Raw genomic sequence first — 27884 nt, 5'->3', positions numbered from 1 at the left:
TCTTGGGATTGAACTTGGCGCTTGACCGGAAACATAGACACATAGGCAGATACGAGCTGTTCTTTTGGATCAAACTTGACACTTGATTGAAAATACAAACAGATAGGCAGACACAAACTGTTCTTTTGGATTGAACTGGCTGTTTGGCTGGAGACATAGACAAAAGGGTTGATACAAGCTGTTTCTTTGGATCGAACTTGCTTGTTGGATTATCACCACATCATGTGGGAGAGTGCAGACTGTTCTCTTAGATCGAACTTGTCGTTTGACCGATAACAAAGCATAAGCTGGGTACAAACTGTTCTTCAGATTGAACTTGCTGTCTGACTGATAACAAAGCATAAGCTGGGTACAAACTGTTCTTCAAATCGAACTTGTCGTTTGACCGATAACAAAGCATAAGCTGGGTACAAACTGTTCTTCAAATCGAACTTGCCGTTTGTCCGGAAGCATAGGTATATAAGCAGGTACAAGTGGTTCTTTTTTGGATCGAACCTGGCACTTGACCAGTAACAAGATACAAATTGAGAGTCTGGTTTAACAAGATACCAATTGAGGGTAAATTGTCATTGACCTGATTTGCAAATAGACATGACCATTTTTGTTGGCCCAAGAGTAAATTGAGAGTAAATTGACATTGATTTGAATTGAATTGAAAGTTGAATTTGACATTGACATTGACATTGACTTGGAAATTGAAATTGACATTGACATTGACATTGGCTTGGAAATTGAAATTGACATTGACATTGACATTGACATTGACATTGGAATTGGAATTGGAGATTGGAAATGAGATTGCTTCGAATTTGACAGCTGAAATTGAAATTGAGATTGGAAATTGCTTCGAATTTGGCAGTTTGACATTGAAATTGGAAATTGCTTCGAATTTGACAGGTTGAAATTCAATTGAATTTGGAATTGGAATTGAAATTGAAATAGAAATTGAATTTGACAGTTGGAATTTGGATTGAATTTGACAGTTGACAGTTGAAAGTTGAAAGTTGGATATGCAACATGTATGTATGGTATAGCAAGATTATTGGATGTATGAGCACATAGAATGCATGATTATGCATGTATGAATGCTTGAAATGCATGATTGATTGGCAGCTTGACAGAGAAGTTTCACAAAGGCAGACGAAACATTGGAAGATTGGGCACGTAGTGGCTCGTGCTGCAACATATTCACAGGAGAAAACCTCTTTGGAAAAGACCGTCGTTGAGAGACGTATCGAAACCATGGCTGAGGGCAATAAAACTTGTAAAGGATAGACCCTTGGAGAGTTCTTGGATACAGGTCGCCATTGCTAGGCGTGTCAGTGCTGGGTAAACATTGGATGTTCGCATCTGTGGTCAATGCTTTTTCAATACTTCATTCTTTCATTTTTCCTTTTCAAACCCCATTTTTGCCTGAACCGCCCTTTCGGGTTTTCGATTCACCGGGGAATAAATATTCTTTTCATTGCCCCATTTTTGCCTGAATTGCCTTCATAGGTTGTCAATCAGCGGGGTGCTCATTCTTGCCTAAGCCGCCCTTTCGGGTTTTCAACTTAGCGAGCTTTTCATTTTCATTTTTTCATTTTTTCATTTTCATTCTGTTTTTTCATTCTTGCCATTGACCACAGATCATCCTGGGGAGTAACCTGCTTGTAACATGTATTGAAATAGACATTGACATTCGTTTATTCATGCATGTTTCATTGAAATGTACCCTGTTGCTCAGGTTTGCTTTCAAAATAGACAGAAAAAGATTTTTCAATTTTCAAAAGATGTTTGTTTCAGACATTGACATTATCAAATGGAAAAGAAATGTTTTGTATATAGCATTGAAAGCAGGAAGAAAAATAGAGTTTCAAACAATAGAAAGGCTCAAATTGATGTAGAAGAGTGAGGGTCAGCCAAAGGCATGGCTTCACGGATTTACAAAGCTTGGAAAATGGTAATTTTATTGGTTGGTGATACATTGAACACGATGACCGCTACATTTCATAGAAATTTTGAATTCACAAGTACAGAAGCCTCCGATGAAGATGATCATTGACAGTTGCAGATGCCCCAAGGGGTGGTGGTGATTTGCCGGATATAGTTACTTGTCTTTTATTGTCAACCTCATTTTTGCATGAACCGCCCTTTCGGGTTTTCGGCTCATCGAGGCGCTCATTCTTGCCTGAGTTGCGTACAATCTCAGCGAGCTTTTTCATATATTTGTTTTTTTTGTCCCTAACTTTTGCCTGGATCGCCCTTTCGGGTTTTCGATCCACCGGGAAGCGTATTTTTGCCTAGGCCGCCCTTTCGGGTTTTCGACCTACCACGCTGTTCTTTTCTTTCTAGACAAAGTATTTCTTGACTATATCGGCATTGACAGGATTTGGGAGTTCAACACCATCCATGTGTGTAAGAATCAAAGCACCACCAGAGAAAGCCTTCTTGACAACATAAGGACCTTCATAGTTAGGTGTCCACTTGCCCCTTGGGTCGGGTTGCTGACTTATCCTTCTTTTCAATACAAGTTCGCCTTCCTTGAATTCTCGAGGTCGGACTTTCTTGTCGAAAGCATTCTTCATTCGCACTTGATACAACTGTCCATGAGTCATGGCATCCATACGTTTCTCTTCAATCAGATTCAACTGGTCATACCGACTTTGACACCATTCAGCCTCAGTTAACTTTGCTTCCATGATTACTCGAAGAGATGGAATCTCCACTTCCAGAGGGAGAACTGCTTCCATACCATATACAAGAGAGAAAGGAGTTGCCCCGGTTGAACTGCGCACTGTAGTACGGTAACCATGCAGGGCAAAAGGTAGCATTTCATGCCAGTCTTTGTAAGTAGTGACCATCTTCTGAACAATCTTCTTGATGTTCTTGTTAGCGGCCTCAACTGCACCATTCATCTGAGGTCTATAAGGAGAGGAGTTGTGATGTTCAATTTTGAATTCTTCACATAAAGCTTGCATCATGCTATTGTTCAGATTGGAACCATTGTCAGTGATGATTTTGTTGGGAACACCATATCGACAGATGATGTTATTCTTGATAAACTTGACAACCACTTGCTTGGTCACATTGGCATAGGAGGCAGCTTCAACCCACTTGGTGAAATAGTCAATTGCCACTAGGATGAAACGATGTCCATTGGAAGCTTTTGGTTCAATTCTTCCGATCATGTCAATACCCCACATAGAGAAAGGCCATGGGGAAGATATAACATTGAGGGCATGTGGAGGCACATGAATCTTATCAGCATAGATTTGACATTTGTGACATCTCTTGGCATGTTTGTGGCAATCACGCTCCATAGTTATCCAGTAATAGCCGGCTCTTAACAGCTTTCTTGACATGGTGTGACCCGAAGCATGGGTCCCAAAAGTACCGTCATGTACGTCATGCATCAACTTCTCAGCTTCTTGTTTGTCAACACATCTCAACAAGACCATGTCATAGTTCCTCTTGTATAGGATTTCTCCGTCCAGAAGGAATCTGCTAGCCCATCGTCTCAAAGTCTTTTTATCCCTGTTGGAAGCACCAGGTGGATATTCACGATTCTGCAAGAATTGTTTGATGTTGTAATACCAAGGCTTTTTATCATTCACATCTCTATCAGCTTGATCTGGCATATTTTCAATGGTAAACACATGAGCGGGTCTATCGAGACGCTGCACTTTGATTACGGGCACATCATTCCAGTGATTGACACGAAACATAGAAGACAAAGTAGCGAGAGCATCAGCCATCTGGTTTTCATCCCGAGGGATGTGATGCAGCTCAACTTTTGTAAAATATGTCAACAGACGTCTTGCATAGTCACGGTAAGGGATCAGCTTCTCATGATGAGTCTCCCATTCACCCTTTATCTGATTAATAACAAGTGCAGAATCTCCATAGATGTCAAGGTGCTTAATTCTCAGATCAAGGGCTTCTTCAATGCCCAAGATGCATGCTTCATATTCAGCTATGTTATTCGTGCATTCAAAGGTTATTCGAGCGGTGAAAGGAATGTGGTGCCCCTGCGGAGTCACAATGATGGCTCCAATTCCTTTACCGTAAGCATTAACAGCACCATCAAACACCAATCCCCACTTGCTATTGGGATCTGGCCCTTCATTGATCAGTGGCTCTTCACAGTCTTTTGCTTTCAGATACATAATCTCTTCATCAGGGAAATCAAACTTAATTGGCTGGTAATCATCAAGAGGTTGGCAAGCAAGATGTTCAGCAAGGACACTTCCTTTGATTGCTTTCTGAGCTTTGTACACAATATCATATTCAGACAATAACATTTGCCAACGCGCAATCTTTCCAGTAACAGCAGGCTTTTCAAAAATGTACTTGATTGGATCCATTCGGGATATCAACCAAGTTGTATGATTCACCATGTAATGACGCAGGCATTTAGCAGCCCAAGCTAAAGCACAACAAGTCTTTTCAAGCATTGTATACCGAGTCTCACAGTCGGTGAACTTCTTGCTCAGATAGTAAATAGCATGCTCTTTCTTACCAGTCTCATCTTGCTGACCGAGAACACATCCCACTGAATCATCTAACACTGACAGATACATAATCAAAGGCCTCCCTTCCACTGGCGGGACAAGGATAGGTGGTTCCAACAGGTATTCTTTAATGCTATCAAAAGCTTCCTGACATTCATCATTCCATACAACAGGCTGATTCTTTCTGAGCAATTTGAAAATTGGACCGCAAGTAGTAGTCATGTGAGATATGAATCTTGAAATGTAATTCAGACGTCCGAGGAAACCTCTGACTTGCTTCTCAGTTTGAGGAGCTGGCATCTCTCTGATGGCTCGGACTTTGTCAGGGTCAACTTTCAATGCCTCTTTGACTGACAATGAAGCCTAGCAACTTCCCAGATCGTACACCGAATGTGCACTTGTTAGGATTCAACCGCAGCTTGTACCTTCTCAATCTTTCAAACATCTTTTTCAAATACACGACATGCTGCTCTTCATCACTTGACTTCACAATCATATCATCAACATATACTTCAATTTCTTTGTGAATCATATCATGAAACAGAGTTGTCATACCCCTTTGATAGGTAGCACTAGCATTTATCAAGCCAAACGGCATTACTTTATAACAGAACGTTCCCCACGGAGTGATGAAGGACGTCTTTTCTCTATCTTCAGGTGACATTCGTATCTGGTTATAGCCAGAGAAACCATCCATGAAGGAGAATACTTTGGATTGAGCAGTACTGTCAACAAGCACGTCAATATGAGGCAATGGGAAGTTATCTTTTGGACTGGCTTTATTCAGATCTCTGTAATCAACACACATTCGAACTTTCCCATCTTTCTTTGGTACTGGTACGATGTTGGCAATCCACTCAGGGTATTCAGCTGTCATGAGGAAACCCGCATCAATTTGCTTCTGCACCTCAGCCTTGATCTTAAGAGCCATGTCTGGACGAGACCTTCTCAATTTCTGTTTGACAGGAGGACATTCAGGTCTTGTCGGTATCCGATGTTCCACAATCTTGGGATCTAGACCCGGCATATCTTCATAGGACCATGCAAAGACATCTGGATAGTCATGGAGAAGCTGAATGATCTTCCTTTTCACTTCTGGCTCAAGTGCAGCACCAATCTTGATCTCTCGCTTGTTCTCTTCAGTACCCAGGTTGACGAGTTCAATCTCTTCCTGGTGAGGCTGAATGGCTCTTCTTTCGTGTTCAAGCAGTCGAGTGATCTCATATGGTATCTCTTCATCATCATCATCCTCATCTTCAGCTTCATATACAGGGAATTCAAAATTTGGAGGAACCATAGGGTCACTGTGTTCAACGGGTTCATTATGGTTCAATCTGCATAATATGATTGGGATGATTTTAGAAAAAGTTTTTCATGCAGATTTTTGAAATTAATAAGAAAAATACAGATGTTTTGGTTTTTTCTGGCATTACCATTATTTCCAAGAAAAAGGCACTAAAAAGTAAAAAAAAACAAAGAGTCGTGAGAAAAACGACAACTTTTATTGATAACGGCAATGCCAAAACAAACACGCCCTTACAATGATATCACTTTCGCCTTGGGCAAAGCGAAAGGATTGTTATTTTGAAAACAAAAAAACATGAGCAACAAGACACATTACATGGAAGCATGCATGACTAAGGGGACATCAATGGCTTCCCAATTTCTCACAGTGCCTCCTGGTATAACAAATGCAGGCACGTAACCACCTTCAGCAGCATCTTCAGCAATAGCATTGATGAACCCAGCACTGTAGAAGGTTCCCTTTGAAACAGCAGATGTCGGGGAGAATCCAAGGCCCTCTTTACGCTTGTTTTCCAGAATCTGAATCACTTTGCCCCAGCCAGCAGCTTGCCCTGCTTGAACAGCCTTCTGGGCGTCCTTTAGTGAAGCCATGCTAGCACCAGCCCTCCGGGGCTCTGCACCCTCAACAGTCAATCCTTGAAACGACGTCCCTTCAGCGGACCCTGCTTCAACACAAGAGAACGATGATACCTGGCTAACTAGATATGCTTCCTCACCGTGCACAGTGACAATCTTATCATTCCTCATGAACTTGAGCTTCTGATGCAAAGTGGACGTGACTGCTCCAGCGTCATGGATCCATGGTCTTCCGAGGAGACAACTGTAGGAAGCATTGATGTCCATAACTTGGAAAGTTATTTGAAATGTCTCGGGACCAACGGTGATTGGCAGGTCCACTTCCCCAAGAACATCCTTGCGGGACCCATCAAAAGCTTTAACCAGATAGCTGCTACCCCTCAGGGAAATTCCATGATGGCTCAATTGTCTTAGCGTGGATTCAGGCATTACATTCAGAGATGATCCAGTGTCTACCAATACGTTGGATATCAGGTCAGATCCACAATGTACTGAGATATGTAGAGCCAAGTTGTGGCGTTTCCCTGCTTCGGGGAGCTCATCGTCACCGAACCCCAAGTTGTTGCAGGCAGTAATATTACTCACTATCCCATCAAACTGATCCACAGAGACCTCGTGGTCAACATAAGCTTGCTCGAGTATCTTCATTAACACTTTCCTATGAGCCTCAGAGCTCATGAGCAGAGACAGGATGGATATCTTTGATGGGGTTTGTAGCAGCTGGTCAACAATCTTATAGTCACTTTTCTTGATAAGTCTCAGGATTTCGTCCAGATTGGACCCTTCAATAGATTGGCCTGCTGGGCCGGTGTTCTTGTCAACAGGAGGAGCAACTGGTGGAGTTACCGTGGCAATAGGTGTCACCACCTTCTTTTGAAACAAGGGTGGACGGACTTTTCCACTTCTCAGAGTTGTAACTTCACTAGCAACATTATCAACTGTAGCTGGGGATACGAGAGGCACCTCCACTCCGTTCTCAATCATGGTTGCATTGTATTTGTAGGGAATTGCTTTGGTAGAGGTATAAGATACCGGACCAGGTAACCTGATCACCAAAGGCTCAACATTTCTTGTATGAGATGCAGTTTCAACAGGAGAATCATGGAACACTGGCACAATCACACATCCATCACTGACGATCAAGTATTTATCATCCATCAGACTCTGGATATCGTTTTGCACAACACAACAGCCCATAGGATTCCAAAGACATTCTGAACAGGAAGCATGATCATGTTTGAACAGAGAAGCCTGGCACAGCTTGACATGTAATGGCACCAAAGGAGTTACGACATTGCGGACATCTAACATGGGATCCTCTTGAGGAACGGGAACCCTTTCAAAGGCCTCAATCATATTGACGGCAGCATGGTTTGGAAGTGGGTTGTCAAGGACGTGAGGAACGCTATTCTCAAAAGTCAACCGTCCTTTTTCTATCAGATCTTTCACAATATATTTCAGGGCAAAGCAACCTTCGACATCATGGCCTTGAGCACCCTGATGGAACTCACATGTCAGATCCTGTCGGAACCTGGGAGGCAATGGATTAGGCGGAGGCTTGCCTGGTCTGGTGACGCAGTGTCCCTTGGCTAGTAGAGTTGGGAGTAGCTCACCGTACCGCATTGGTATTGTTGGAAAAGAGGGTTTGGGTCGGGGACCCTGTTGTTGCTGCCGTTGCTGTTGAGCAGGAGGCTGTTGTTGTGTTTGCTGAGGGATAGCATTGACGGGCATTGGTGGTTGACCCGGTGGCAGAGGATATTGCTGGTAGAATGGTGGGAAGAAGGGATGTTGAGAGTACTGCATGTAGTGATAGGGCAAAGGTAGTTGCATGGCTGCTGCAGACGGGTTACCAGACACCATCCCTACATCAGATTCTTTCCTCTTGTGGTGACCATTGCCATACTTCTTTGGCGCACTGTTTGAAGATTCACCTTTCTCTAGGACAATAATACCATCTCGGACGGCCCCTTCTAGACGGGTTCCCATTGTAACCATATCAGAGAAGTTGTTAGGAGCAGAGACTATCATTCTCTCCTTATATTCCTTCTTCAGAGTCTTCAGGAATGTCTGCGTTAATTCTTCCTCATCAAGTCGAGGAGAAACACGGGCAGCTGCCCCTCTCCACCTTTGAGCATATTCACGGAAGGTCTCATCTGATTTCTGAGACAGGGCTTTGAGAGAGTCCCTGTTTGGTCTCAGACGGGTATTGAATTCATATTGACTTTCAAAAGCAGCAGCGAGTTCCTCAAAAGTATGGATGTTATCTTTGCTCAGACTAGTGTACCAATCTGCTGCATCATCCGTCAAGCTACTCTGAAAGCAGTGGATCATCAGCGCATCATTGTCGGCATAGTTAGCCATCTTTCGGACATACCGGATAACATGGTTATGTGGGCAAGAAGTCCCATTGTATTTGTCAAATTCTGGCTCTTTGAATTTCTTAGGAACCTCAAATCGGGATACCAAGCACAGATCACGAGCTTTGGCAGGGGCACCATTGTTTCCTCGGCTAGCCTTGACCTCACGGAGTTCTCCAGCCAACTCCCTTAACTGTCTCTTCATAGTTTCCATTGCGGGATCTTGTCCACGTGGAGCGTCAACATCAATCACCTGTTGCACAGTGTGTACAATAGGGTCGGTAACAACAGTAGTCACCTGAGGCATAGCAGTAGATACAGGAATCTGTCCTTGTCCAGCAAAACCAGAGACACCAGCAGCAGTATTAGGAGAGTAGTAAGCTGAGAGGCCATAAGGACGGCCGTTGGGCATAACAAAACGAGCATTAGTAGCCACAGTAGACAGTGGGATAGAGGGAATCACCTCAGCAGTAACTGGAACAGAAGTGGCTGGTTGTTCCTGTGCAGCCATCATAGCGGACATAGCATCATGAGCCTTGGCCAAGTCTTCTTTTATAGCAGCCAATTCGGCACGGAGCTGAGCATTTTCTTCTTCAAAGTTAGCCATTATCCTTCTCTTGTGAAATCTTGTTTGATGAATTCTATCTGGTTGGTAGACTTTGCGAACACGAGCCACTTTTCAGACTGCGGCGGACAAAACCAGGAGGCAATGAGCACGAGAGAAGTTTTTTGTGACCAATGAATGCATATGATGCATGAAATGTGTTGATGTATATGCAAAAAAGACTCTTTTTAGGTTATCGAAGGGTTTTAGACAAATTATAAACTCGTAAACATCACTAAACAACAATTAACATAAACGGGAATCAAACAACTAACATATAGTTTTACAAGACAAATCCAACATGAACAAATGGAAATAACAACAGGAAATGGAAATCCTCAAGCATAGGAAGTGGAAGCATCGTCCTCAGAGTCGGACTCATAGCTGCAGTATCGTGCGTAGAAGTCACGGGCACCCCTAGCTCTCTTGGAGTCCCTCATAAGCAACCTATCTTTCTCTTCAATCTCTCTCCTAGCCTTAGCTAACTCTTTCTTCAGTGTCAAGACCTCATGAGTCTGCTGCTCACCCTTTCCATCCAAAGTCATGATCAAGTTCTCAGCCTCATAGTATCTAGCTCTCCACTGATGCTTTTCCCGACTCTCCATAGCTAGATGCTCCTGATACATCTCCTGGGTAGGTGGGAGTAGAGGCAAAGGCATGGTAGGGACAGATGCAGACACATATCTCATAGAGGGGTAAGGCGTACCAGCCTCCTCAGCTCGGTTTATCACCCACTGTGTATAGGCCTCATGAGCGATACCGGACCTCACACCCATATGCTTTACCTCTTTCTTCCGAAGTTTGGTCCAAGCTTGCATGAAATCTTCCCTAATGCCTGTGGGAGCATTGGAGTAGTGAAAGAAGTAAGGAGCTGTAGCAAGATTGATGGGCTTATCTTTCATCGGAAAACCGAATTGTCGCAAAGCAAGCTCCGGGTTGTAGTTGATTCCACCCCGGGTACCAAGGAGAGGTACATTAAGAAACTTTCCACCACCAAAGATGATTTCCTTGACCCTAGAAGCGGGAGTGAGCCAAACCACTTCATTAGGAGTGAGAGCCATAATCCTCTGTGAAATAGACCAATTCCTCGGATTGTCGTGGAAAGACTGCGGAAGGTGCGAAATAAACCACCTATAGAGGAGAGGCACACAACAAAGAATATATCCACGACCTTTGGCGGAACGATCGTGGATAGCATGGTATGTGTCAGCTAGCAAAGTAGGAACCGGATTCTTGGAGTGGAAGATCATAATAGCATTCATGTCCACGAAGCCATCAAGATTCGGAAAGAGAATAAGCCCATAGATGAGAAGTGCAAGAATAGCCTCAAGAGTGTCCTGACAAGTGGTATTGAGGTTGGCTTTCCCAAGAAGATACTCTGAAGTGAACCCTCGGATATGTGCCTTAGTAACAAGATTCTTGGAGACATCGGTGGTCTTTTAGCAATAACCAATGGAGGAGGAGGGTTTTCAGGTCCTGAGAAAGGTACCCCCTTAGCAATAGATAAACCCATCAAGGAAGAATAAGCCTCTAGAGTAGGCACCAACTGAAAGTCTGGGAAAGTAAAGCACCGATACCCCGGATCATAGAACTGCACTAGAGTGTGCACAAGCTTCTCATCCACATTTGTATGGAGAATAGGAAGTAAAGCCCCGTAACGGCGTCGGAAACCAGTCGGATCCTCAATCTTGAGTGCCAAATCCCTCAAACTAGCCAAATCCACTTCCTTGAACTTGTAGGATTTAGTCATCTTCATCCCTACAATGTTTACAATTTCAACTTGTCTAAGCCCTTCGATAACGATGCATGACAAAAAGTTTATGCATGTATGCATGTATGCATGAATGCATGATTATGTTCAAGTTCGGAGAAAACATGGTGGGTTTGAAGTTCAAAGTCGAGGAGCCATGGGTGGACACGGTGTCCGGTGAAACTAGGGTTTTAGGATAATAGTAACCGGGTTCTAAAAAGGTTCCCAAGTTGCAACCTCTCCGACGTATCTCATGGTGTCACGAGTCAACACTCGCTCCAAGATTATACGTGGAAGGTCTAACTTGAGTGTAGTATCGCGTGACAACTAAAACTCGAGACAACACCCGGTTTAGCCTCCGCACTACATCCTAGAAAATGGCCATGGATGGGTTTGGTTATCTACGGTTCATAGCGTCATAGAACAATTAGAAGCAAAGTGCCTAAACGCGACAACTCGCGCCGACAACATCACCCCCAAAATGCCTCAGCTATGTGGGATTGATCGCTTAATCCAAGACACGAGGCAACCCCCGGAATGAATTGTCGATTATATCCCTCCTAAATCCTAAGTTCACTCAGCCCGGGTGCAGGACTTTTGATATTCTCACCCCACACGTTTGCAAGAAATTAAACATTTATTCACATAAGAAAGCAAGTAAAAGAAGCAAGTAAAAATACAAGCGCAAGCGTGGAAATAAAGACTAGGCGTAACTCTCAAATGTCCCCAGTGAAGTCGCCAGCTGTTTTATCTTGGTTTTCGGGTGTCAAACATTGATTACGTTTGAACCTTTTAAACCGGTGATATCTTATTTTTTCTTGGGAAGGGAAAAAGTAAGCAAAACCCTTGAGAATCGAGGTCCGGGAGTTGTTTTCGCTACGGGAAGGTGTTAGGCACCCATAACGACTATAGTAACCTATAGGAACCGTCTTTAATTTCTACGCGCGCGCTTTATTTTAAATGCTATTTTGAAAAGGTTTATTAAACCTAAGAATGTTCTAAGTGAAGAATTGGAGGGAGAAGAATGTGTTTGAACTTTTATTTTAGTTGAATTGAAGGAATTTTGTTCCTTGCCTACGTACCCGTTTAAGGGATCAAATCCACCGTAGTTCTCTCTCAAAAATGTTTTTGTTTTTGTTGGTTGATTTTAAAGTTTGAAAATTGGAGTTTGAAGCATAGAAAGGGGCTTCAAAGGCATGAGATTATGAAAAGAGTGAGGTGGAATTAGTCATTTGCAAAAAGGGTCTAAGTTTGATTATTTTCATTGAAGTTTGATTAAGAAAATAAAAGGAAAATTCAATGGGGTTTTGACCCCAAGGTTTATTATGAAAAATGTTTGAGTGAAGTTTGTTCATATTTTTTGGAAAATGATTTTTCTAAGTATAAAGCCTAAACATCCATCTAAACATACAATCCTAAACATACATCTAAACATACATATTCTAGCTATATACCTAAAGTGGTGTGTGTGCATGTGTCGGTGCTTGTGTCGGTGTACATTATTAGAGTCCATTGTCCTTTACATCATACCCTAGATACATTCTATGGCCTCTTTGCCAAGAAATTAAAGTGACATGAAAGTAAAATATTACAAAACCTCTAAGTATTTACATTTTGAACTTGGCATGGAATTGAAACCTAAAATGCAAGAAACTAGATGAAGAAGAAGATGAAGTGGGAATGCTTATGATGAATATGAAACATGAAATGGAAAGGTTAGTAGCATAGAGCAATATTAAAGGGAATAAGGCAAGAGAAACACTAGGACATAAAGGATAGAAAATAAAGGCTAAGGAGTGCAAATATAGCTAAAATTTGTTCATAAAAAATGCAAGAACCAAGTGACCTATAATTCTCACATTCCAATTCCATTTCAAAAGGTTTATAATAAAGTCTTGGAATGGGAATTAAGACCATATGATTTACTTGGCATTTAAAACAAACTTTACCATACTTGCATTATCTATTCACACAAGTAACTTGTAAGCTAAGTAACTAACTAAAATTCACATACAAGTATCAAAACCCTGTTCAAACAGTGGCTAAACAATTATAGGCGCTCATATTATGTATCACAAACATACATCGAGGACAAGAAACAAAGTTGGACCAATTTTCACCACTTTTTAACATAAAATTCAAGAAAATAACACTAAAATTGTCTATATACTTTTTATCAAAATTTCCAGTGGAACAGTATTAGAAAAACACCAAGAAAATATCAAGAAAGCATGGAAAAATGGTTTGGAATTTTTAACTAAATTTTAAAGCATGAAGAGGTGCAAATAGCAAGAGACAGTGACAAGAATAGCAAAAAACAAAGAAACACGCAGTAAGACTAGGCCCAAACCCAAGCCCAAGAGAGGAACGGATCCTGGATCCTTCAGGAATCACAGAAGGCCGTTGGATTGATCCAACTGGATCAACCCTCAGATCTAACGGCCAGGACGCAAAGCCAGTGGTCCAAGACTGAACCAAACCGGTTCAGTCTGTTTATAAAAAGTCTTGAAGACCGGTTCATTTCATTTTCCCATTCGTTTCTCTCTCTTCTCTCAGATTTCTCTCGTTCTCTCTTCTTCTCACCCTAACCCTAGCGGCGCCGTTCATGGCATTCACACATCGAACATGATTTTGGGCTATGAACTATGAATCAACACTCAAATTAAACATAGAATGGACACGAAACACTTCGATCTTGCTACTTTTCTGAAGAAAGTTGTTTGAACCGTTCGATTTTGACTTTTTGGAGAACAAGAGTTCGAAACGTTTCGATCTACAAGTTCTTTGAAGACGAGCGTTCAAAACGTTTCGATCTACATGTTTCTACAGGTTTGATTTTGGATGCTTACGTTTTTAGGGTTTCAACTTTCTTTTCGAATTTTTCTGAATCAAAACCCTAATTCGAACTACTTTCTTCATTAATCATGGATTTGAACCTCAATTGATGAAATAAACGGTGAATTTTGGACGATTCATATTTCCAGGGTTTCGTTCGAACTTCTTCGAATCTTTTTCAAAATCTTTCTTCAATTCACCGTTTATTCTTGATTTCAAACCTTCGATGATGATTTCGAAGCAAAAACGAGAAGGTTTTTATGAATATACCTGGATTTGTTTGGAGATTCGAACGTAAGATCCTTGAGCGAGCTTCGGGACCGAAAATAAATCGGTGTTTTGATCTTTCTCTTCTTCGAACTGTGATCTTGCTTCAATTTCCCCTTTCTTCTCTCTCTGACCTTCGTCTTGTGATCGCCTACGGGCTTGAATTGCAAGAGGAAGAAGGAAAACGTTCGATGATGATGATTTTCGTAGAAAATCTCTGAGAACGAACCAAACTCAAAAGAACTTCGTTGAATTTTTATGCTTCCGTTTTGATTTTTCAAAAGTTCATACTGATTCTGTGTGTTTGATGATGAATGTGGTGGAACTGGTATGAAACTGAGAATTTTTGCGGTGGTTTTGATTCTGTTACGGTGGTTTTGGATTCTGTTACGGTGGTGATGGAATTCTGTTACGGTGGTGATTGGAGAGAGAAATTCTGTTAGAGTTTTCTGATGGTGATGTGTCACTGAGTAATTGGGAAAGTTCTGTGTAATTGGTGATGTGGCCTCAATTTATAGGCCAAGTGTAGTGTTCTGGACCAATAGCCTTGTGACACCTGGAACTGAACTTGAAATAATTCGGCCTTGGACTATTTTTGGACTTGGGGACCTGTTTGCAATTTTGAGAAATAAAAGGACTGACCTGCAAAAAATAAGAACTTAAAAAGAGATGACCTGGACACAAAAAGGACTATCTTGCAATGTTTGGGACTTTGGGACTAAAGTGCAATTTTGACCAAAAAGACTTAAACGAAATTTGACCTAATATAAACATAAAAATAATAATAAAAAAAAAGGTCTTAAAATAAGGGAAAATAACATGAAGGACCAAAGTGCAATTTTTAGGAACTTTAGGACTTAGAAAAAAAACTAAAATAAAATTGGAATAAAAGGGTAATTTGACTAAACGTAAAGTGAAACGTTTAAAATTTGACAAAACGGACTAAAACGAACCAATGGCCTAAATGAGGTACTTTAAAGTACCTCTCTGCCAAAATTTCGTGTGAAATGACCAAAATGCCCCTGGGAGCTAAAACGACTAAAAATGACTCAGATGCAATTGGAAAAAAATGGATTTTTAACAGAAATTGAATCAGAGACTCATACAAGCAAAATTAAAAGACTCAGAGACAATTTTTAGGATTTAAACAGTGACTTGACACTTGAAATGACCAAAATGCCCCTAGGGGCAAAACTGACTCAAAATGACTTCAAATGCAAATTTTGGAATGGATTTTGACATAGAATGAAACAAAGACTTATTCAACCTATTTGAAAGGACTCAAACAAAATTTTGAAAGACTGAGAGAAATTTGACATAGGAAATGACTAAAATACCCTTGCATGTACATTTTGCAAATATCATTGAAATAACATGCAGAGAAAGGTGCAATTGATCAGAGCCAGTTCAAGTGGCTTATAATGCAAGAAAAGAAAAATTGACTAGTATTTTTAGGTCCAAAATTAGGGTATAACAATGCATTCATTAGCTTCAAAATGCAAAATACAGTTTTGCTCTTTAATCAACTTTGAAGCAGAAATCAGATTCACAGCAAATTGAGGCAAATAAAGCACATTTTCTATGTTCAATTCCTGTGATAATCTTACTTGTCCTCTACAATGTGCTAATGTAGTATTTCCATTAGGTAGATTTACACTAATAGGATCAATTTCAGTGCAATTACTAAACCACTTTAGATCAAAACAAGTATGATGGGTAGCACCTGTATCTACAATCCATCCAATATCATCATGCTTATTTTCAAAATTAGCATAGCATGAATTACCTCCATGAAATGAAGAGTAACTGATACCTTTCACCACATTTGCTGAACACTTTGTCTCCAGATTGTTCTTTTCCAATAGAGTCATCAAACTCTGATATTGATCCTTAGTGAGAGTAACTCCTCCACTATCTTCATTCTTGCTAGTGGATGCAATTTGTGACTTGTTCTCTGCATCATCTCCATTAACCATATTGGCATAGGAGTTTCCTCCACCTCTTCCCCAGTTGGGTGGATATCCATGTTTCTTGTAACAAGTGTCTACTGTGTGATTGGTTCTTTCACAAAAAGTGCAAAATCTTCCATTTCCTCTTCCTCTGAATTGAGAGAAACTATTTCCTCTTCCTCTTCCAAACTGCTTTTGGCCATTCACTGCATTGACTAGACCTGCTGAATCATCTAGTGGTGTGTTTTGAGTATTGACAACACCATACTGCAGTTTTCTTTCTTGTTGCAGTACCATAGAAAACACCCTATTGATTGGTGGCATTGGATCCATAAGCAAAACCTGAGAAGCTACACCTTGATACTCCTCATTCAAACCAATTAGAAACTGTATAGTTCTATCTTCCAGCTTGAACTCTTTTTAATACCTCATAGCTGCACAAGTACAAGTTATAGGACAAGTGCACTGAGGCATTGGTCTATATTGTTCCAGTTCTTCCCATAGACCCCTCAGTTCAGTGAAATACTCTGTGACCTTGTGATTGCTTTTCTTCAGATTAGCAATTTCCTGATGCAATTGAGCAGCCCTGATTCTATCACCTCTCATAAAGTGATCTTTCAAATCATTCCACATATCTACTGCATTCTCTATGAAAACCACACTTTGTTCAATAGATGGTGTAATTGAATTGATAATCCATGTATGTACCAGATTATTACATCTTTCCCAAGCAGTACGGTTCAAATCATCATCTTCAGGAATAGGTATAGATCCATCAACAAACCTGAACTTGTTCTTCATAGCTAGAGCTCTTCTCATCTTCATAGACCAAGCGTGATAGTTATCACCGTTCAGTTGTGGTGTAACATTCACAGTTGAAGAGTTTTCAGATGGATGCACAAAGTATGGATCAAGACCTTGATCTTGATTCTGATTATTGTTATTTCTCACCATGATTCAACAGAAAAACAACTCAAACAGAATCAAAGAAATTGATTGAAACAAAAAATGAATCAAGATTGAAAATTGAAACGAAAAAGGAAGAAGAAATTGATTCGTGAATCAACGAAAGGATCACGTAATCAAGCAATGGAGGAAAAGATAACAGCGATTGCGGAAGCAGAGCAAGATGAATCTTGCTCTGATACCATCAGAGAAGAATAAACTGCCATGGTTAAAGAGAGAAAAGCTTCAAAGTGAAGAAAAGTAGTAACTGAATTCATTAGCCTGAGATAGTTCAATACACTTGCTTATATACATAATAATGCCAGCTCATCATTCGTCTAAATAACTAGATGCAAATGAAATTACAATTGGTAAAATGAAATGAAATTCAAATGCTACTAATTAGTTAACTTGCGCCCCAAGCTATTGTATTTTGCCTTATTTTCTTCAGATGTTGATAAAATGCATAAGGCAATCGATAGTTAGCACTAGTAAACTGGGTCTTTAGGTTTATCATTGACTATGACTTTATGTCACTCTAAACTGTAATTTTTGCATCGATAGTGTAGCATATACTAGATAGTTTGATTGTCAAAGTTACTCAACATCAAAGTCACATTAACACGCTTAGTCACTTAATTTGTTGGAAGAGATTCAAACTCACATATCCCCATCCTTCATACCATGTTCTCTGTCACGTGTTTTAAATCTCTAAGAAATCTTCTTGTCCAATCCTTCTAACCCTGACAACCATCACGCACTGCCGACCTTTAGCGGATCTACGTGTAAAGTCGACACTGCATCATAATTGTTAGTGTTGGAAGGCTATGGATACGCGAGTTTTGACATCTTCCATCAAATCCAACGATTAAGCGTGTTGAAATATTGTGACTTTGATCTTCACTAGATTAAATTTGATAATCACAGATTTGTGACCTATAAATATATAAACAACAGAGTTAGGTGTAAAAAAAAAACCTAATAATAAAACATTAGGTAAAGCTGCAGAAAAACAATTACACAATTTTGATCGTCAAATACAAATGTTCCAAGTAGGCATCCATGTTTTTCCATCACACATTTGATAATACGGGCCAACCTATTCTCTCAAACAATGAACCATTCGTACACTTTTTGCGGCCTATAAATATATTCAAATATAAATCACTTTAAAACAAGTCATTTAATAAATCATCATCACAAACACACAAATGTTTATTCCCTTCCCTTTTTGAGGTGACCAACTCCAAAAGGTCTTCCCTCAAAACAAAACAAAAAAAAACTCTAAAAGGTCTATTATTGTCATATCATCAGTGACATGGCACAACAATGGTTGCATGTGCCATAGGGATATTTTTAAAATATTTCAACCTAATAGTTTTTTTAACACTAGTGTAACTTAGGGTATGAACCCCAAATATTTTATATGAAAAAAACAATTTTATCTGTAGAAACCAAAACATACTAAAATAATAATGCTTATTTTTCCAGCTTTCACATTCTACAATAGCATTAACCACCTGGAAATAAACAGTTAACAACGCCGGCATATGATAAATTTAACGAATAAAATTAAGGGTTCGTTTATTTTGATAATGTATCTTGAAGATTCATATGATTTATTTTAATAAAATGATTTTTTTTTAAAAATATGAAACAAACACTATATTTTATATTTTGAGGGTAAACACTATAAATTATTAAAAATGATTTTCTTGTTCGACGAATAGATTTTTTTTTTTTCAAAAAAAATCCAAACAGCCCTAAATTAAGCAGTTCAATTCTTTCAAAAAAAAACTTGGAGATTATAAGAGTTAAGGATTAAAAACTTTGAGAAAACACAAAACATAAACATAAGCAAATGCCAATTGTCCATGTCATAATCCTGAAAAATGCATGGATATACCTATACATACCTACAGTTAAACCAAGAAGCTCAAACATGTAAGAGGTGTGTGATTTGAAGTTTTTTATTAAAAAAAGAAAGAAAAAGGAAGATGGTTTAATGCGTGATCAAAGTTTTCTGGTTAGAATGTTGTATAAATAATTAAATATATGGTAGGGAGTGTTTTTACAAGAGAGGGAGAAAGAATGAGTTGTTTTTTGTATCACATATCTCAATCCCCTCTTTGAACCTATGTTTTATTTGCTTTGTTGTTAATGCTTTATATATTTATAATGTCCAATAGTGAATAGTCACAACTAAAAGTATGCTCTAGTATATAGAGAACATGTATATCCGTTGTATTTAATTTGACAAAATCCTTATTTCATGTAAAATATGTTGCTTCTCATTTTTCTTTCATAAAGTTTGTATGTTATTTTCCATTTGGAGTGATAGCTTGTTTTGAGCATGTGATAGTTTGTTGTGTATGTGAAACAGGGAGCATGGAGAGCAGTGTCTAGTGCTTGTGAAGCAAGGTTTGCAATTGTAATGTTGCCAAGAAAAGAAAATTTACATTAAGATGTTAAAGAGGAATCTCACTATCAATGAAAATAGCTAATGTGCAAAGATAAGAAATTACATAAATTAACCTGGGAGTGCCCATGTGCATAAAATGTGGTTTTTAAAGTGCCATATTTAAGGGCTTATACTTTCTCTGCTCCCTAAACAGGCGAGCTGATTGGTCAAATGAGGTTTTTAAAGTGTCAAACTTCAGGGCTTATATTTCCTCTGCTCCCTAAACATGTCAGCTGATTGGTCAAATGAGGTTTTTAAAGTGTCATATTTTAGGACTTATACTTCCTCCACTCCTTAAACAGGCGCCAATATGTACTTGCAAGAAGTACCATAGTTCCTACCCTCGCTAGTATGGTTCCAACAAAGTAGTGATATTTTTTCTGTCTTGTGACAGTGATCTCCCTTTCATCAAGCCTTCCTCATCCCCTTTTATAGAAATCCTCTTGGGAGGGAAGTTACAAGGAGTTAGAGATGTTTGGGCAGGTTGAAGCATTATGAGTGAGAGTGTAAGGGAGACCCATGTTGAATCAACTGACGGGTCCATATAACTTGCCTAGGATTCTACCCGACTGAATATTATTGAATTCCCTTATTATTTAGGACGGGGGTATAGAGTTGATATCTTTTAATAGTCCATATATATATATATATATATATATATATATATATATATATATATATATATATATATATATATATGGTATAAATGACTTAGTTTATAAGAAATCGATGAATTTTACCGAAAAAAAAACTACTAAATATATGTTATAAATGGTATATAGTCATAAATGACTTAGTTTATAAGAAATTGTAAAATCGCAATCAAAATCAATGGATTTTGCCTATTTTGGGATTTTACTCTGGATTTGAATCATTGAATCTATATGAAAAGCATGTGGGTGATTATCACTATTTGGGAAGACAGATTTAGATCACCACATACAAATGTTCAACCTATTGGATATATTAAGAATTTGAAGTATGTGGACAGTAAGACAAACCCTAAATATAATGCATGTCACCGTAAATATTGAAAACATCTTAATTTTAGAATCAAACCATATCTTAGCTCACCACTCAAATCTCAAACTAAGTAGTCAGTTACATTAAACAACTTATGCCCAGGTATGATAAACCCTCTGGTCATTATTATAAGCATAAAACAACTTTTCAAGTTCATTCAATAAATAATATATGTGGTATATATTATAAATTACATATATCACTTATTCAATAAATCTAAAATATGAATTTATAGTTATAATAGTGACCGAATGGTGTGGTGTATATGAATTACTTTTTGATATTATTATATTTCAATCTTTCGTACATATAACATCACATGATGTCCCTTATGACTGCTACAAATGCTAGATAGACCTTAAGGGGGTATTTTCTTCCCTTCTAAAAAAAATATTCCCAGGATTCTAACATTGGAACTAAATGTGTCTTTGTTAGGTATATGGGAACAAAAAAAGAAGCCTAGGGATAAATAACTCTCAGGAACCAAGAAACACATATATTTACCCCACGTTCCTCAATTTTATTCCCATGAGATGGGGTTGGGAAAATTTTATTCCCAGTAACCATACTATGATACTGAAGCGTAGGAACAAATTTTGCAATCCAAACACATTTCAATTATTCCCAGTTACTTTTTTAACGAAGTTTCCAGGAACAAAACTATTTAACCAAACACTTTTTTTGTATATTTTCCTAGGAATAAAAATGTACACCTTTATATTCTTAGAAAAATTAATCCCGAAAATAAATTATGTATCCATGAAACTTAACAAACACACCCTACATTTAGTATTTCTCACCCACTGAAGTCTGCAGAGAGCATGTGTTCTGATCAACCGATTTAAAAATAATATATGCATAGGAAATATGTTCACAAAGCCAATAAGAAGGTCCTAATGGGTTGATGAAAACAAAATTTGGTAAAAATGATTATCACTGTATTGTTTTGCATACTACCATCAAGATAATCATCCGAACAACTTTTTGTCCAAGCTTAATGCACTTGGCTGCAGGCTTGGATCTCAACACGGTATCCAAATCGATTTTTTGTCCGAGGAAATTGCTGGAAATCGTGTCAGTCAATTGAACCTATACACCTAAACTGAGTTATAAATATCTCGAAGTTGAGTCCACCGCTGTGTTTAATATACCTTTCCATTCTTCTTCTTAACAATCACTTCAACTTTATTTCCAACCGGAAGCAAGAACAGCTTGACTTAAAATTTGGTGATAAAAATCCAAAACAAATATATTAGGCAGCCGAACAATATCCTGTATATGTGTACTCAGCTCTGGCTCTTGCAGAATCTACCACATGGTGGGAAATTTGACAAGAAATTTCCTGTATACGCCAAAAGGTTTACACTACGTACTCTTATATGGTATAGCATAGTATAGTATAATCAAACCGAAACTGTAGCATGCCATGAATTGGTGAATGGCCATTGACAAGCTGGCTGGCTTCACTTTCATCGGTTGGAAGGGATCTATAGTCCTTGAAAAAAGGTGTCTGCAATGCAGAACACGAATCAGTGCACCGGACCATCTTGCCTTGCCAAATACAATTGTGCACTCTATTTCATCAAGTTCAACTAACTTTCTTTTATATAAAGGATGAGCATAGCATTCCTCAGTTGTGTGAAACCTACAAACAAGACCATTTGCATTGACATTAATGTCAGAAACAAACCAATTCAAATTGAATTTGCCTATACATAGTCCCAATCCGGGGAATCTGATCTTCGTTTCATCAATAAATATGTCAAAACTAAAAACTCTGGTCATTAATGATCAATAAACACAATCACCAATCTTTAGGAAACATCTAGAGGAAGTTTGCATTTGTATGGATAAACATCAAAATGCTTTCAAATTCTTCTGAATCTTTTTGAGAACATTTTTTCAAAAACAGATAGTATCTTCCAAGTGAGGCACACAAACAACTACAAGATACGAGAATCAATTAAAAATCACTTCCTTCAGACCATTTTCCCAAGACAACCCATTATCCCTAGATGAAATATGCATAATATGAACTCGTTATTGGTTCTGATAAGGAATACATTTATGTAAGTTATTTGCCTATAGGAAGTCTTCTATGCATGCAGCAATTGTACTTCAATTGAAAGTGTATAAATGTTTATTCTAATAAATTCCTCCAAGAAAGTGAAGCAATTGTAAGACACACAAAGTAAAAGGTGATCCAAACAAGTCATCTTTACATTTTTTATTTTTTTCTCTCTAAATTGGTACTATAAAAGAACATGCTCAATAAGTTCGTCAAGGAAGCTCACTTGTTTGGATCACCTTTTACTTTGTGTGTGTATTAAAATAACTCCCAACAAGTTGGACTGGTATATGAGGATTTTATCTAAAAGCAAAAACATATAAATCAATGTTAGTTGAAACAAACTTTTGAAAAACAATATTAATTGAAATCAAAATGTTTAGTTTAACAAATATGATTGAGCTACTTACAGATCTCTCATCATGCTCAGCTGTTGGAATTGACCCTCCAGTGTGTAGTGGACCATCAGAAGATCTTCTATTGTACATGTTTATTTGTACCTTCCCTTTCGAGTTACCATTGTTCCAATATATCACACATTTCAGTAGGAATCTAATCCTCTGGACTGATCTTTTTTTGCACCGTATACATTGCATTTTTGTATCCATCAGAGGTTTTATGATCAAATGACTTCTTAATGTCTACCTCATGTTCAGGTAGTCACTTATACTTCCTCTACAATACAACAATATAAGTTTAAAAAGTATTATAGGAGTGCAGTTTAATGAAAAAGAAAGAAACTAACCATCAATTGACAAAAATATTCATACACAGTTTTCATACCTTAAACTGTTCAAACCACAATTTAGTCAAATTTTCATCTTTGGACTTTACCTTTCCATAACTTTCCCAAAAAACTTTCCCAAGACCCTACAAATTTGTGCTTAATAATTTTTATAATCTCACGTGTGGGAGTAACATGATCAAACCTATAAAAAAAACATTAAAAAGGGGGTAAGACACTAGCAAATGAGTTATTTTATAATTAAAGGGAAAAAGTAACAAAAACTTCCCAATTTATATATGAATCAACATGTGATGGGTTAGGTGTAGGAGAAAGGTGGGAAATTTACCAAAGGACCCTTTCTTATTCATTGCTACTTATTTAAATACAACCTCATCGCGTTTTGTTTTCAGAATTGATTTTCTTCTTCGTTTTCTATCCCTCTTTTGTTCTTCACAGTCCTGCGGTTTGGTTCCTCTCGTCTTGATTTGCTCAAAGGTATTTATTTCGATCATAATCATTCTCTTGTCTGTTCTGTGAATTTGGGGCTTCTTAAGGTTTGAGAATTTGAGTGCCGTGTCATGGAATTGAACAAACCATCAATCACAGTAAATTTTGTTATCGTCTAATTTCTTTCTATCGGCTCATTGTTTGTTGTTCTTTCATACATACATATATATATATATATTAGTTGTGATGTGTAACTATCTAACCTAGGTCACAATTGGAATTGATTCTTCTTATTCTCAGACGTCAAAAAAATGCCACATCATCCTTCCTCTTCTGCTGCTCCCACTCCTTCCTCCGAAGAAGTTTGCGTTTGCCCAGGTGATAGTTATTATTATTATTTATTCACTTTAACATATGTTCCATAATATTATTTTATACATAATTCAGTTTAGTAGTAGAGAAATATATAGCTTCTTGTAGTACAAATTTAATTATACTAATGATTCTTTCTCTACTTTTCTATCAGATACAAAAAAAATAAAAAAGGGTAGACCCAAAAGACCCGAGATGATGTCTTTTAAGGATCTCCCGCCTCTTACTGAGGAGCAGGAAAAGTACCTTCGAGAATCGCTTGTTTGTATTGGTGATAAAGAGGAGTTGCCTCCTCCTAGAAAGAATCGTGGACGTCAACCTCCCATAAACGTGCACTTAAAATTTCATATCTCTCGACTAGCTATTTCCTTTTATGATCGATGTTCATGTTACAATCATAAACCTTTTTTCTTCTTTTTGGTAACCCTCAACAGGTTTTTGATGCAAAACGTTTGATGCGCGATCCTCCTCAATATTCTGGACTTGTGCCGATTGGGGATTTTAAAAAGAATCCTCCTCAATATCGCAGGCTAACCAAATGTGCCACTTTGGCAATAGCGGATTACAATTCAATGTCAAAGACAAACTACCGATTTGTCAATATTGAGATGGCTGTTCGGGAACTAGTTAATGGAGTCATTTACCATATCACCTTTCAAGCTAGGAATGCTGAGAAGAAATGTGAAACTTTTGAAGCCACAGTGTTGAATAAAAGAGGGATGAGAATGGTTGGGAAAATCAGGATGAAAGGAAGCGATTTTTGGTAAAAAAAAAAAAAAATCCTCTCTTTCTTATTTTGCAATTTATTTTAATCTTAATCTCTATATTGTTTGTCATTTTTCCAATATGTTTCTCTGCATCTGAAATTATTTGATATATAGCAATGGTTTCCGCACCCCCTATGTTTAGCCTCATTTTTTCGTAGGTACTCAATTTGCCATGTTTACCGTCCTTCTTCAGCTGCGTCCTGAATATGTTCATGCATGACATTTTGGATGCAATTAAGATATTTCATAACAGCATGCCAGTGTGATGCCCCTCCCCGCCCGCTAATTTGCCTACCTTGTAATATTAGCTTTGCTTTTTGCTCAGTTGTTTCCCTTTCGTTCCCATTATTTATTGATCTTTTCATTTGTTCCTATGCAATTTGGGTTATATTTAAAACAATATCAGCACATTCTTATTCTTTTCGTAAACCCGTTCTCGAATGTCCTTTGTAGCGTGTTTGTATATATTAAAAACGGAAAAGTTAACATCTCTCCTTTCATGGGACTGTTAGCCGTATTCCCTTTTTTCTCTTGAAAAACTAGATCCTTGTCTATATATGAAGAAATAAACTTACTAGAGTTCATATTACTCATTCTGATCAAAGTAATTATTTTAAGGCCACATAATTTATGCATTTAACAATTCGACCCTCATTTTCTTCTTTCTTCAACCTGTGCTTCACCTTCCCCACCGGCCACTAAACAGTTTGGCTGCAATATTAGAGTCGCCGGAATCTTCTATCGACTTATAACACCCCATCCTTCTCTGTTTCAACTCTTAGCTTCCTCTCCATTCCACTCGGTGGTGGCAGCAGAATTGCCTGCCTGTGTCCTTCCCCCATCTGCAAACAGGGGACCGTTTAATTGTTGTAGTTAACCTTTGTCCGGATATAGGGGTTTCGAGGTGTGGTAGACCTGCTGGACAATGACTTTTATCTCTTATTAATCTTGTGGATGGGCTGCGGATGCTTGGGCTGTGAATATATAATTCTTTGTTCTAGAAGGAATAATATGTAGTTTATCATTTTGCCCTCAACAACTATACATTTCATGTGAATAGCAATTGAGTTTTTTTACCCAACGAAAAAGGGGATAAGGCTAACCACCCATGCAGTGGGGATGTTAGCTAACACCTAACAAAAATATCTATTTGCTTTTCTTCTATTGCATATTTTTTCCCTTCCAGTTCTGTAAATTCAGTCTATATAACCTTTACCTTGATTCTTGAGAGCCTTCTATATGATTTAGCGTACATATTTATTTGGTTCTTGTTTACATACTTATGGGTCTTTTGTTTGCTTGTTTTGTTCAGGTACATTGGCACTCTCAGCGAGCTGACAGATTAGGTTTTGGATCTCATGCAATCTGATCCTCTTATCTTTTATTTTATCCGTTATTATACTATGGCAAGCCACACATGCTTTCATTTGTTAAATCATTTAGGAAGTTCTGCCAGCCGCCCATATTGGACATACTATGCCTTTGTAGTGTTTTTGTTGTGCCAAGTAATTCGTGATAATTGTGGTTGATTTCTTAATGCTTGGAATTTAAATGTTCACTGGAGAATAGTATATGTGTGTGTCTATATATAGACGTACTGATATGTTTTGGGTGTTTTTAATTTTTGATAAGAAGTCCCCCAGCATCTTTCGATTCCTTCGTGTAGAAAAAGTTCATAACTACTAGGGAAATTGAATTTCCAAAATAATCTTTTATTAAATGAGGTTTTGTTACACAATCTTTTTCATACAATTATTAGATGACCAAATATGTGATTCAATATTACCAATATATATGTTGTATCCTCTTAATTTTTCATGAATATTTGTATGCATTTTAACACATTTTTGGCGGATCTTCTGCCATTCCTTGGAGATTTCGAGAGCCTCACAGGAGCGATCAGCACGTTTCCCCTTACATTTATTCTTGCAAACCATGTGTACTATAAGGCAAAGGAGAACAAACTAACAAGTTTACGGAAGGGAATGCTTTGGCTCTAACATTATTTTCTTTAGCCTCATGTCTATTGCAGCAACTGTTGCGGCAATACGGCTCATTGCTGTAGACTCCAAAACATAGTCTATTTGCAGATATTTGATAAAACTCTTATATTCTTTCAACAGTTTTAAATGCTTTCATTGTTGGATAGAATTTTCATGCGGAATATTGTATTATTCTATTCTGTTGAATAGACAACTCTTGGTCAATAATATCAAATTCACAGATTTGACAGTAATTAAGCAATTTACAATGCACCATAGGGTTACTCCATCAGGTTCTGTTGGTCAAGTCAAGTAATTAAGACACAATAAAATAAATGAATTATAAGGTAAATCAATGGGAAAAGATAATTAATGATCAAAATTCGAATACATCACTGAACTTAGAGTCAAAATGTCACACCCATAAAAAGATGGGCATATGCTTCCATGGATATTTCTACCATAGAATCTCGCAAATTTTCCCAACTATCTATACTACATAGAGACATTCCAAAGTCATCTGATTTTTTTTTTAAGAACCTGCAATCTTTTAAAATGTAAAATTAACACATGTTGTCATTAACCTCTCTTTAAAAAAAAGACGAGAATAAAATCACTAACTAGTCCTGTAAGTGCACCTTGATTGGTAGTTTTATGGACATTGATATATAAAGCCAATGAAAGTATGAAAGTATTTATATATCAATAAAATGAGAATTTGTATCATATTTTTGTCTCTTTACTTGTCCATCTATTTACATTTATTTTATTTTTTTGTCATTTTCAATTATGTCGTCTTAATAATATAAGCCAATGTTGTTCTAAAAATGTGGACAATAAAAAGAATTTGAAAGTTCCTTAAACTTGGTTCGGATTATATAATTCGAACAAAGAGCATTTTGAGAAGAAAAAAAAAATAGGGTGCATGGAAAAATCATAATTATGGGTCTTTCGTT

General features: G+C 38.0%; 1 protein-coding gene across 1 annotated transcript; it reads left to right on the top strand.

Moving 5' to 3' along the window:
• Positions 1-23672: 23672 nt before the first annotated feature.
• Positions 23673-26600, top strand: LOC146939807 (uncharacterized). Its single transcript, XM_085753362.1, has 5 exons — positions 23673-23855; positions 24108-24185; positions 24334-24509; positions 24614-24942; positions 26259-26600. Exons 2-5 carry the CDS (start codon positions 24119-24121, stop codon positions 26290-26292), a joined length of 606 nt encoding a protein of 201 aa, XP_085609488.1. The 5' UTR covers positions 23673-23855; positions 24108-24118; the 3' UTR covers positions 26293-26600.
• Positions 26601-27884: the final 1284 nt, after the last annotated feature.

Source organism: Medicago sativa, chromosome 3 (genome assembly GCF_051527215.1).
Source record: "Medicago sativa cultivar Bolivia chromosome 3, Bolivia_mono, whole genome shotgun sequence".
Lineage (NCBI taxonomy): Eukaryota > Viridiplantae > Streptophyta > Magnoliopsida > Fabales > Fabaceae > Medicago > Medicago sativa.
This window is presented reverse-complemented; position numbering and strand designations above follow the sequence as displayed.

Coding starts and splice junctions, on each gene's coding strand:
- LOC146939807 (XM_085753362.1), top strand. CDS start 24,119: ATGCCACATCATCCTTCCTCTTCTGCTGCTCCCACTCCTTCCTCCGAA. Junction 24,186..24,333: donor AGAAGTTTGCGTTTGCCCAG/GTGATAGTTATT, acceptor CTTTTCTATCAG/ATACAAAAAAAATAAAAAAG. Junction 24,510..24,613: donor GACGTCAACCTCCCATAAAC/GTGCACTTAAAA, acceptor AACCCTCAACAG/GTTTTTGATGCAAAACGTTT.